This window comes from Alosa sapidissima, chromosome 21, assembly GCF_018492685.1.
Source record: "Alosa sapidissima isolate fAloSap1 chromosome 21, fAloSap1.pri, whole genome shotgun sequence".
In the NCBI taxonomy this organism is placed as follows: Eukaryota; Metazoa; Chordata; class Actinopteri; order Clupeiformes; family Clupeidae; genus Alosa; species Alosa sapidissima.
In genome coordinates this window covers 9,440,305-9,452,778 of record NC_055977.1, presented here as the reverse complement: position 1 = coordinate 9,452,778, position 12,474 = coordinate 9,440,305, and the positions used below count along the sequence as shown (strand labels likewise).

The window sequence follows — 12,474 nt, the reverse complement described above, 5'->3', positions numbered from 1 at the left end:
GCTGATTCGCAGCCCATTCCGTGTAGTTAACAGCCCAGCCACCCCCCGATATAGCTCACCGCCCTCTACAAGTTATAGCCCAACCAACCCCCGGTCCAACTCAAGCTACAGTCCAACTGTGCCCCAGCAGGAGGAGGTTCACGGCCCGACTGAGCCCCAGCCAGTGCGGGATATAGAACAGGTGCTGAAAGAGATAGTTGGCCGAGATAGAGGAAGGCTGGCCGATTTTATGAGAGAGTCTTTATCAGTGTCAGTATTCTGGAACAAGGAAGGGAGCACTAGGGATAAATATTCAGTTCATGTTGACCACCTTAACAAGTACGGAGGAACCCACTCAAGACTAGGCACCAGCGTAGCACCATTGGCACTGCAGACAGTAATAGAGCAGGTAGGAAAGTTTGTGGGGGTGAACACAAGGCCAGTGGTTGACCAGCTCTTTGCCCCACCTGAGGGAAGGAAGCGCAAGTTTGAGAGGGATTCCCCAGCTGCAAGAAGGGGAGGGACGGATAGAGAATATAGATAGAAAACTAGTGAAAGGGGAGGCACTACTGCAGGGCCTCTATAACAACTGCTTGAACTGAATAAACCCCACGGTAACGGCTTAGCAAAAAACTTGTAACCCGCTAACTTTGCTTAAATTGAAAGTGTTGTACCTGCTTCAATAAAATAAAGAAAAAAGAAAGCCAGTAAATGTACTTTGTAAAAGCAAAATAAAAGGTTAAAAGGTAATCTTGAGCGAAGAAGTATTATTGAAAAGAAAAGATAAGGACTCAAAGCCCCCACTGATACAATAACGTTGGTGAAATAGGAAGGATAGTTAGAATATTGAGATAGAAGCAGGAACTAGAGAAAATAAGCAGAGTAACGCCCACAAATAGCGAATGAACTTAGAAAGTAAGTGGCATATCACTTTCATTCGGCTACAGGATAATAAGTGGTGCATATTTACAAGAAACCGAGAGGGTCTCGTGAACGGGGCATATCGGTGCCACAGTTACACAGAGCTACTAGAAAAAATAGAATATCTGATAGGGAAAGCTTACCCGTTAGAGTTAGGAACACCTATGGACACAAGGAGCGACGATAGCGATACATCGGATTAACAAAGCACAGAAGCCTATTAAGCAGGTCCAGGAGAAACGTTGAAAGTATATGGAACAGGGACAGCAGAACGTGCTCTGGGCCATAGATATCGTTGAATACGACGAACACGACTGGGAGACAAGCGTCAGAGACGGAGAGGGCCGAGAATACGTAGGATACGTGGGAAAGGCCCCCTTTGAGTGCAAATTCCCGTATAGGTGCAAATATCGAGACGACATAGACCTAAAAGCGACGCTTTCTTTGTTGAGTGAACTAACCCCTAATAGCCTGCCAGTGAGGAGGCAGGAGGAACCACAGCCCCAAGCAACCGGAAGTAAAGGAGAGGCTACATCGGGTGGCCTGAAGATAAAAGAGAAGTGGACAATAAGAATCTCCGAACACGGGAGTGACGGGTGGAGCGTAAGCGCAGTGAACGATAGAGGAAAAGCATTTGAAGAAAGGAGAGGCAAACTGAATACGGTCTTCCAGGAGTGGGGCGACGTGCGGAACTCGATACTATACTTGGTGAGCGACCTACGACTGGACTGGGAGGAAAAAGACCAGAACAGATACAGGAGGGAGAGGAAAAGACAACACGAAAGGGATTATCGCATGTTCTGCACTGACCGGGAGGACATAAACGAACTAGACTACGGAAAAAATCCCCATTCCACCGAAGACAACGACCTCTAAGAAAAATGGCAACCAGAGCAATGACACCTCTGGAGGAAGTAGTAAGGGAGAATGCCATTGCTGAAAAGGACGTAAAGAACATCAACCACAAGTGGTTCCTAAGATACAAAGGAGACCACACAGCATGGCCAAAAGAAGGGTCACTCAACCCGACAATAATTGCCCAAATGAGGGAAAAAATCATGAACCACAAGGGTTATGACAAAGGCCCCCGGAGGCAGGAAAAGAGAGAGAAGGAATTGAAAACTCTGGAGGCCTTCGCTAAGATATCGGAAAGAAAGAAAAGGCAAAGGGCGGACCAGAATGACACGCCGCCTGAGACGCCCACCACAGAGAAGTGCCCCCAATCACAGCCCACAGAGAAAGAGCTGGACGCCCCGACCCAAGCAGCAGAGCCAGGAGCTCCGCCCATGGAGGAGCTGCGCCCTCCCCCATACAGGGAAAAGGACAAGCTGTACCCGGAGGTACCGCGAGAAGAGGACAACGTGCGGGAAATAATCCGGCGCCTGGAAGAGAGGGACCCACGGACCCTGGCAATACAAGCACCGGGATATGGGTCACAGGCCCCAACGGTGCACCTGGCAGTACAGGCCCCACTAATGGTGAAAGGGATCACCCTGGAAGGGACCTGCGCGGAGGTGCTGAAAGAAGTAAAGAGAATAAGGTGGGAACAGGCCAACCCCCAGCCGAGACCATCAACCTCCCAACCGGCGTCCGCACAGTCATCGCCACCATCATCCCCCACCAGAGAAACGCTCCCAGAACACCTTCTGGAAAGGACAGAACCAGGTGAAGAAAAAGAGTGGGATGAGGAAGGAAAAGCTGCAAGGGAATTGGAGGAGCAGGTGGTGAGTGACTACCACACAAGCCTAAGAGGCCACCGGGAAACAGACGGATCTCCAGTGACCAGCCCCCAAGAACTCTGGCAGGAGAGCCAGAAGAAGCGTACGGGTGATCCAGAAGCTGGAGAAAGCAAGCCCCCACGCCTTCCAGGCCAAAGGAAGGAACGAGCCCCTGAGGAGGGAGAAGAGGAACAGAGACAATGGTATGGGAGGCTGTGGGACCACCTGAAGACAGCCATGAGAAAGTGGGAGGAGGCCACAGGGGAGGAAGAGAGAGAAGCCCGAGATAGAGAGGCCATGAAAACCCTGGCCTGGGTGAGGTCACAGATGGACCAGGAACCGGTGAAGGAGGGGTGCAGAGAGTCATGGCGGAAGCTCGAGGAATACACCCAGGTGTGCTGGAGGAAAGTGGAAGAAGCCATTAGGCAAGCGGAAGGGAGATACCGAAACAGAAGAAGAGGATTGGAGTCGAAGCAAACATCACGATGTTGGGTGTAAACTGGAGGGACGAACGGGATGTCCCGCTGGCAGACTTATGGTGGGCCTGTGGAAGACAATGGGGACTGCGAAACACCCTTCCGAAATACTGGAGGGGAAAGTGTGCAAGGGTCACTCTGGCCCAGCAAACCTACATAGTCCCCTGGTCAGAATGCAACTCAACGTTGAACTCGACCGGCCCAGGGCGTAACCAGCAGACACCCGTAAAAGGGAACCTGAGGAGAAGTCGGAGGGACGCCGACGATGGAGTATATATGGACATGTTCGGACAGCCCCACAACGTCCCGAGACAGTTCAAAGCACGAGACGAGGTGCTCGCCGGATTTGAAGCCGCCATCCCCGTCTACGGAGCATCCATAGGCATCGCCAAGAACGTTCAATGGATCAACTACATCCACTACAACGCCCTACGGTTCATGAATGCCACAGTGGAGGCGTTCAACGCGCTTGATAGAAGGCTGAACGCCACCACAAAAATGGCAATGGAAACCAGGATAGCAGTGGACTGGATACTGGCAAAGGAAGGTGGAGTGTGCGCAATCGTCGGGACAGATTCGTGCTGTACGTACGTCCCAGGTGAAGGCGAGAACATGGATGACTTCACAAACGCGATGAACAGGCTCAAGGCCGTCAACAAGGAGGCCCACGAGAACTCTGGATTGGCACCGACATTTGCTGGAATCCCGGACATTTTTGCCCCCGTAACCCAGTGGCTAACGGACACCTTTGGGTCATGGGGGGGTAAGATTGTAGCATTTCTGGGAAAGTTATTGTTTGGAGCAGCCTTAGTGGTAGGAATGTTTTGCTGTATTACTCAATGTTGTGGTAAGGGTTGCTCCAAAGTGGTCGCTAGACAACTAATGGTCCAAAATGTAAGGATGCCCTGGGACGAGGAGGATGCAAGTGAAAGGATCCTTTTAGTACAAACTAGTGTGAGACGAATAATGGAAAGCGAATTCAACGAGGGTTATATAATGGAGCAGGGGCAGGAGTTTCCTCCCCCGGAGTTTCCTCTCCCGAATATATATGAGTAGGGGTGGGGTCCTGCGAGTCACCCACCCCTACACACACACACTGACGCACACTCACGTACACAACACTGACAGGTAATTCACAAGGCACGTGACTGCACGCCCAGGTGACAGAGTCGAGGGATACTAGAGTCAAGGGGTATTAGGGGCTGTGACCTGATACGAATGAGTCGCCTTAAGTGATCTTGATTCAATTTTATATCTTAGTGCTTCGCTATTGAGAAACGGTAACTTAGGTTTTATGGAGGTTTAGCCCTCCACTGCAAGGCCATCCAAATCTGGATAGACGTAACCAAAGCTTGCTATTAGAAGTGATCACCTCACCCCAAGTTACCGCACGCCGGACCTGGCCCGCCTAGTGGTGTGGCAGGTGTGAGGCGCGGTCAGCGCTCGAGGACGGGTACGACCCCACTGGCCAGCAGGGGCAACCTAAGGCAGAGCATGGCGGCCCGTCCCCTCGGTGTAGCGCGCCTGCGGCCGGTGTGCTCACCCATTCTCACGCTAGTGTGAATGCCCGGAGGACTCCGGAGGAGAAAGGGGATGACGATGCGAGTAACAAAGGGGGGTGTAGTGTGACGCATAGAGGCCGGAAAGGGGCCGTATATACCATTTACTGCTAAAGAAGCCAGTAGGGGATGGGCAAGCGACAGTGGGATCATGAAGTTGTTATGTAACTCCGATTTGGCACCAATGGCCGTTGCATGAAATTTCTTTATGCTCAAGGCGACTAGCACATTAGCCGCTTTGGGGACAAATCCGTCTCGGGTCCTAGCCATATGTTCGTAACAAGGAATTGGTCGTTCACTTGCTCCAGACGCCCGGGGCTCTTGATTTACTATTTACTCACATACATGAAGTCTGCAGGACCCAGGCGCCCGAGTAGGGTATAGATGAGTGACGGATCAGGCCGCACCAATGCCCTGCATTGAGTGCCATGAAGCACGGGGTTTTACCTGACCTCGTGTACTTAAGGTGACTGGTTGAAACATATGAGGTTTCAGGCCACTTTTGGGACATATCCGTTTCGGGTTCCAGCCATTTGTGTTATTCCATAAATGGGGAGGCTTCACAGCGCGTTCTTGAAAAACGAGCAATTGGTCTTTCTGTCACTTGATCTGGGCGTTCAGGGCTTGCTTACCGATGTTATTTACTCTCGTAAAGGCAATGATGCCAACACATTTACTAGTTATAAGGTTTAAGATTTTACGTGCGCAATAAGATTTGTAGTAGTAGACACTATTCCCCTGTAACTCGCTCATGTGCACATAGCCTGAGGTGTCATGACAATATACGAGGTTATGACACACTCCTTTGTTTAAATGATGCTTATGCTGCATAGCGAGGCTAATTTAGCCTCGAAGGGGGGAATATGTGGTGATATTATCTAGACACATTTAATAATAATGCTTGTGTGTGTGTACTGGTCTAGTAAGGAGACCTTCCATTTAATATGCAAACATTTACTGGCAGTCATTGTGCAGCTGTTATGCAAACATGTACTGGAAATAGTGTGTGCAGCTGTTATGCAAACAATGTACTGGAACATGTAGTCTGCCTGTTATGCAAACAATGTACTGGAACATGTAGTCTGCCTGTTATGCAAACATTTACTGGAAGTCATGAGACTGGACGGTCAAAGGCTAAGAGTGGAAGTAAACCAGACAGGGCCTGGGGGAGAAAGGTGCTTACCAGAAGGGCATAAAATAGAAGGGGCTAGCAGAAAAGGAGAAGCAGGGACTTCCAGAGAGAGGAAGTGAAACCAGATGTTGAAGTGACACGTAGAACCAAATCAAAACGTACCCTGCCTGGCAACAGATTACACATAGAACCTGGACACATGTATTCTGCATAGCAACACACATTTTTTAATGTCTATATGAGGAGGAGTTTCCACCAATATCTCAGGCCCCAAAACGCTCTGATTGGCTAAAAGGGGCCTGGTGACGTTCCTGGGGATAGGAACGCCTCTCAGGCCCCCGAGAGTATAAAGGAAAGAGCTCAGGCACATTCAGATCAGATCTCATCGGGGTAGCAGCTGCCACTCACCACTCTATTGCCTGACGGTCCAGTCCTGACTCTGTTTGGATTGTATTATCACTGCAATACGGTGAATAAAGGATCAACAGTCTTCAGCTTCTCTCGTCTTGGTGTTCTCCTTCGGGTCTTTGACATCAGAGTGCTAGTTGGATTGGAGGTTTTTGGAAGTGGATAGATTTCCACGACACTATCTTGGCTTGGAAGGAGAAAGCACAGTTTACTGACATACAACCATGTTATAACATTAAACTGTTCATGTCTGTTAAGTGCACAGAGTTAGTGTTCCATTTGGGAAGACACCACCCTGTCGAAATTCACCCACTACGCGAGTAAGAACACAGTGCACTTAGCGCACTGCACTTAGCGCACTGCAAGTGTACTGACAGAAGTATGTGGATTGGAATAGAGTGTAGGACTTGAACAGACCTTTAGCTCCTTACATCTAACAAAACATTTTACCTATTTTCATAATTTTGCAACTGTTACAGTAAAATGGATGTAATGATGCACTTTAGATCGTTAGTAATTCTCTGTTTACAAAATTAAAACATTTTGACAGCTTAATACAGAGCAGGATAACTCAGTTATGAATAGTTTATTTACAGTTTAATGATGTAAAGATCTAGCTATGTGGTTAATGTCAGGTGATTCATTTTAACTTCAATGTGATCTTGGAGGATGTTCTGACCGCTGAAAACCCCTGATCTAGTCCATCTAGTGATTAACTGTAGGCTACAAATAGCTACTGTGGTGGGGGCATACACAGTTTTATTCAAGTTTCTAAAACTATACAGTAATTTGTTCATGTGAATGACATTAATTGACTGGGTTCCTGAGTTGACTAATTTGAGCATTTAGCCACTAGAGGGAGGTAAACTCTGCGGAACCCATTTTCAGTACAGACAAAAAAATCAGTTTGTCATTTCTTTTTTCAACCTGGCTAGCCCATATCTGTGAATATTATTAAAGTGGATTAATATTTAGTGGATTATTTCTGAGATGTTGCAGAAACTTGCTTCCCCTCACTTTGTCCCCTTCTGTCACTTTTTTCTTGTTGTCATTGTCCCTATGTGGTTGATAAGTTAAACTCAGTAACAAATGATAAATGCATGTCAGCATTCTGTGGCTGTGTCTGAGAGTTTATAAGTTATGTGGGTGTATATAGGCTAATTACTGTATTTTATTGTTTGTCTGTTAATGGGCAATGTGCTAGCCTATTATGTAACATAGGCATGGGGGGAGGGGAGGAGTGGAGGATTATGTTTTTTTATCAACATTTTGCTATGTAGGCTACATGTTCACTGTGCAAGTGTGTACACTCTATGTATGTTTGACTATAGTATATATAGCCTTTGTGTGAATGTAGTCTCTAATTTGTTGCATTCACTGTAATCTCTGCCTCTTCTTGACTGTTCAAAACATTTGTTTCCATTTGGAGACCATAAAGGCTAATCTGATTTGGACATTGGTGTTTCCTCTAAAAAATTGTTAAAGCTCTTAGAACAGACGACTGAATGTTGATGTGCCTTACTCTAAGCTAATGCTTCCCAGGCCAGCATCTAGGCCTACATGTTGTGATAAAAAGGGTAGACCTACTCATTTTCAGTTAGGCTATGACATGTTAAAAATTAGGGCTGTTGATTTAAAAAAAAAAAACCTAATCTCATGTTGAAATGTATTCATAGATGAATCTTGATTAGTATTTACTATACTTTAGTCTTTAGTATATTTTCTCCCTAAAGACTAAAGCTTCTTAAAGGGCATATTAAATACAAAATAAATCACCAAATTAATGAGTAACTAGGCCTACAAAGGGTGTCAGAGGTGATTTCTCTAAGACTACATGGGAACCTCCGCCTCCTCTAAAATATTATGGAAACAAAAGACCTGTTCATCTCCCTTTTTATCAGAGCTTCCCCTATTCCAAAGACCAGCATCTGCCACTGCAAAGGGTGTATATTTGTGACACAAGTAAAACACTTTTATATTAATTAAATGATAATAATGACACATTCATTTGGTTTTAAAATATTAATTTCTAAAGTGTCGACCATGCAGGGTCAATGCAAACGCTAGGTCAAAAAATTCAAGACTCTTCCTCAGTGGTTCCTTGTTGGTGGAATTAGTTGCCCAGTGCTCCCTATTCCTGTGATAGTTTTGGGTCTTTCAAGAGGGGTCTAAAGGCATATCTGTTCAACATGCACAGTTTATTAAGCGTTTCTTAGGCATTATGGTTTGTAGGCCTATATTATAGTAGCCTAGGCTATTTATTTATTTTCATTATTGATTGAATTGACGTTGTTTATTATTGCTATTCTCCTTAATGTAGGCCTAGTCTTACCCTTTTTAAAAAAAAAAAACTTAGCCTACTGTTACATTTAACTATTGTATTGTTGTTATTTGAATTTCAATTTAGACAAACGCATAGTAAAATCCTATAACAACTTGACTGCACTCCTTGTGTTTGCGCATCGATAACGTGGTCTATTAACATCTATTTTGGTATCTTACCCGGATACATCGAATGCTATTTTTTGATTGGATGTCGTGTGGCTATTTATATTTATGATTTGCTGGTGAGTGGTCAGCCACTTCTGAACCGTTCTGAACCCTGCAAGAAATCATCTCGTATGCCTGCGCCTCGTCCACTAATTAGCCTATGTGGGTAGGCTACCGGCAATGTTTGAGAAGTAGCGGAAAGTGTAAGAACGCTAAGGACAAAATGTAGAAGTGCGTTCCCGCCCACTTCAAGGACTGCATGTGAGACAAGAACACATCTTGTGAGAGAGACGGTCTGTCTTCTTGAACAGACAAGAACGGATGGGTTTGAAGTTGAGATGAGCCTACATGAAGTTGAGAAGTTTCATCCTCAGGGGGCGTGACTATAAGGGTGGGAGCAAACTCATGTGTGACCCTCCCCTCCCCCGTCCTCCGACCTCCGTTCCTTCAGGAAATCCTGAGATGCAACATTCGGTAGCTACCTCAAGGAACCCGCGATCTTTGGCAAACGCTCGTAGACATTTAGAGGATTCAAAGGTATTTTTCCGTCTCTATTTTCGATCACTTTGAACTTTGCATGGTAGCCTATCGTCGTCATGACTTTTTTAATTCCAAGGCAGACTGTGGTGTCGTATGGACACTTGGTGAAAACAAGCATCTTGAAGTTAACGTTAACGTGGTGTTCCTTGTAGGCTACGACATTGTCTTTTTAAATCTTATCGCTTTGCCACAATTGGTATTTGTGTCAATGTTTTGGTGTGATTAAAGCTAATTTAATTCCTTCCGCCCACGGAGGTGCGAGATATCATAACTTGATGACTTCTGTGGAGAGATTCCCACAGCAATGTCTCCCCTGCCCTCGCCGAACTTCGTGGGAACGGATACAATTCTGGGAACCTGCGGCACTTGCAGGGTTTCTCTGAGCGCCAACGAAACGAACCCGCTGTTGTTACCATGCCTACACTCTATGTGCAATAACTGCATACCTCCACCAGATCAAGGAGTTGCAGGTGAGTTAAGTTAAGTTGGTTGCTGTGTCTGACGTCTGAATCTGTCTTGCATAACTTACATTTATCCTGCAATAATCATTAGAATTTTTGCAACAATAACTTGCCCCAAAAAGTAGCCTAGCCCAGCAGCAGTAAACTGCTCGTTTTTTAGCGTGTGTTGTAGACCTAGAAGTATCTGGCAGGTAAGTGACATCCCTTACACAATAACAACCGATTTGGGACAACAAAATGCAGTTTTATGACGTACAATGTAATGCAAAAACATTTTTATGTCCAAAATGTTGAATCTCTGCAGTAATATTGCATCTCTACAGTAGAATGTAGTTCTAGTGCAATGCTTTTTATTGTCTCAAATATTGCATCTCCTGCATATGAACTGCTAGATTTGAAATAATGCAGCTATGCTGTGGTCCTGTCCATGTGGTCTGTTGCCATACCTGTCAACATTTAGCTTTCCAAAAACGGGAGATTTTTTTTCGGGGCGGGGGGGGGGGGGGGTGTTTATACCGGATCTGTGTTTGCATATTTAATACGTTTCATACACGTGTTTCAACACTGCATTTCGGTCGTTGCTTTTACCTTACCATTACCTTATGCATGCCAGTTATGTATCCACCAGCTGCCTGCCTGCAGCCTACTTTCACAACTCCAAAGCTGCTTGCTGTCAGATTTGGTTCCGAGGGCACAAGTTCAGTGTATCAACAACACTCAATAACAGTTTATGTGATGTGTTAATCAATTAACTCAGTTAATCAGTTAAACAATTTCACAACAGCTTTGGGTTGCCAGGTTTTAGCCTATGACAAAACGGTTGAAATTTAAACTAAGTGATCGTGTATGTGTAGGGTGTATTTCATACACAATCTGGCAACCTGAATGGATCAATGTTTTTAAAATGAAGTTTGATGGCCATGCAAATTACGGAAGTTTTCCGGGAGAAATAACAAAACGGGAGGGTGCTGGGAGATGACCTTGAAATACGGGAGAAACCCCAGGAAAAACGGGAGTGTTGACAGGTATGTCTGTTGCTCTGTCTGCAGTGTGTCCGGTGTGTGGAATGTTGTACTCCCTTCAAAGTGTCACACCCCATCCTCTCTTCTGCAATGTCGCGTCCATATCATCTTCACAGAAAGTAAGTGACACACTCAGTACATTGTATAGTATATTGTACAGCCCTAATTTTACAAGGGATCACGTGTGTAAACAAAACTGAATGGGATGTGATGTATATTGAGCTAGATGGTTCTCAGTCACCCTATAAATATGAAATCTGAAGTCTCTGTGTGTGTGTGTGTGAGAGAGAGAGATAGAGAGAGAGATCAGTTGCAGCTTGGGAGCTCTGTTATGTGTTGACTGCTCTGACGTGTTTGCCGTAAGCAGTATGATAAGTCGTCTGTTTCATGTAGCCTTGGTGGTCAGTGATGACCGTTTTATTATACCCCATAGTTATGGAAGCTGCTTTTAATGCAGTAATGTTCACATTTAGGGTCTTGATTTACCAATCAATTCTATTGGATAAACCACACCATTTTTGAACTATCCCATATTGTCATGACTCTGTAGTTTTTTGAACAACGCTCGTCATTCTGAGAATCACATACCTATCACACGGCAAAGCCTTCAGATATGTCTCTAGTCGTGTTACCCTACTGAACACTGCTTTTAGTGTGAGAGGAGTGTTCCACCCCTTCTGTACTCGGTGTTGTGTTGTGATGCGACCCCACAGCTGCTCTGGGTCATACACACACACACACACACACACACACACACATACACTGATGTAGACAGATAGAGAGACACAGACACAGACACACACACCAACGCAGACAGAGAGAGAGAGAGAGACACACAACACACACACACACACATACATACATACACACAAACACCAACACCAACGCAGACAGAGAGACAGACACACACACACACACACACACACACATGCATACACACACACACACACACACACACAGACACACACACACTCTGATGCTCTCTGGCTGCATCCCCAGAGAGATGCAGGGGGAGGGGTGGCATCCCCAGTAAATGGGTAGCTTTTTGCAGGCACAATCATCATGCCTTTGCTCTTCCTTCCTATCAGCATGTTGGAAAAGAAATACAGAAGCACAACTATGGTTCACTGTTCAGGGAAACACATCCACCTGATCGGCATAAGCATACTGGCAATTTTATCTATAGGAGGCTTTGGTAAACGTTTCTTGGTAAACTTGTAGTCAGACAGGTAGTTCTGACAAGTTTTTTGGTTTTGCTGTCCTAGCTGGGCATGATGGCCTACACGCTACGGCAAATGGTGGAAAAAGCTGCATGGCAGATAGTCATAGGCTCACAGACGAAAAACATAATTTAGATTAAATCAGTCAGTCAATACATATGAATAGGTCTGCAATGGTTGGTGGTGCCAGTTTTTGGACTAAATGACACGGAAGTGTAATTTCTTTGAAAATGAGTAAACAATGCCATGTGAAAAAAAAAAGATGTGTTTCTCTGGACATCTGAAAGCCAGATGATTGTTGGATGATAAAATCTTGCGTAATGTTACTTTAAGGTCTGTGAGCTGCCTCCCTTTTTCCTCTAGTGTGCGGCTTATAAGGGTCCTGGTGAAAGCCTACTTACTGCTCCTTCAATGAGTGTCTGTGTGCGTGTGTGATCTGAGTGTGTGTGTTATCTGTGTTTGTGATCTGTGTGTGTGTGTGTGTGTGTGTGTGTGTGTGTGTGACAGACGTGTGACTGACATGTGACCAGTGTGTGCATGTGCATGTA

At 45.5% G+C, this 12,474-nt stretch overlaps 1 protein-coding gene across 11 annotated transcripts in view; it reads left to right on the top strand.

Annotated features, from left to right (window-relative positions):
• Positions 1-8,796: 8,796 nt before the first annotated feature.
• The window catches only part of LOC121695536, a 52,494-nt gene continuing 48,816 nt past the window's right edge, over positions 8,797-12,474 (top strand). For 8 of the 11 annotated variants that reach the window (XM_042076476.1, XM_042076485.1, XM_042076481.1 and 5 more), the window contains exons 1-3: positions 8,798-9,220; positions 9,479-9,693; positions 10,734-10,825. In XM_042076476.1, the coding sequence (XP_041932410.1) occupies positions 9,528-9,693; positions 10,734-10,825 (258 nt within the window). In that variant the 5' untranslated portion in view covers positions 8,798-9,220; positions 9,479-9,527. Of the gene's footprint in view, positions 9,221-9,478; positions 9,694-10,733; positions 10,826-12,474 lie in introns of all 11 variants that reach the window. The other 3 variants (XM_042076483.1, XM_042076478.1, XM_042076486.1) reach the window with 2 other exon arrangements.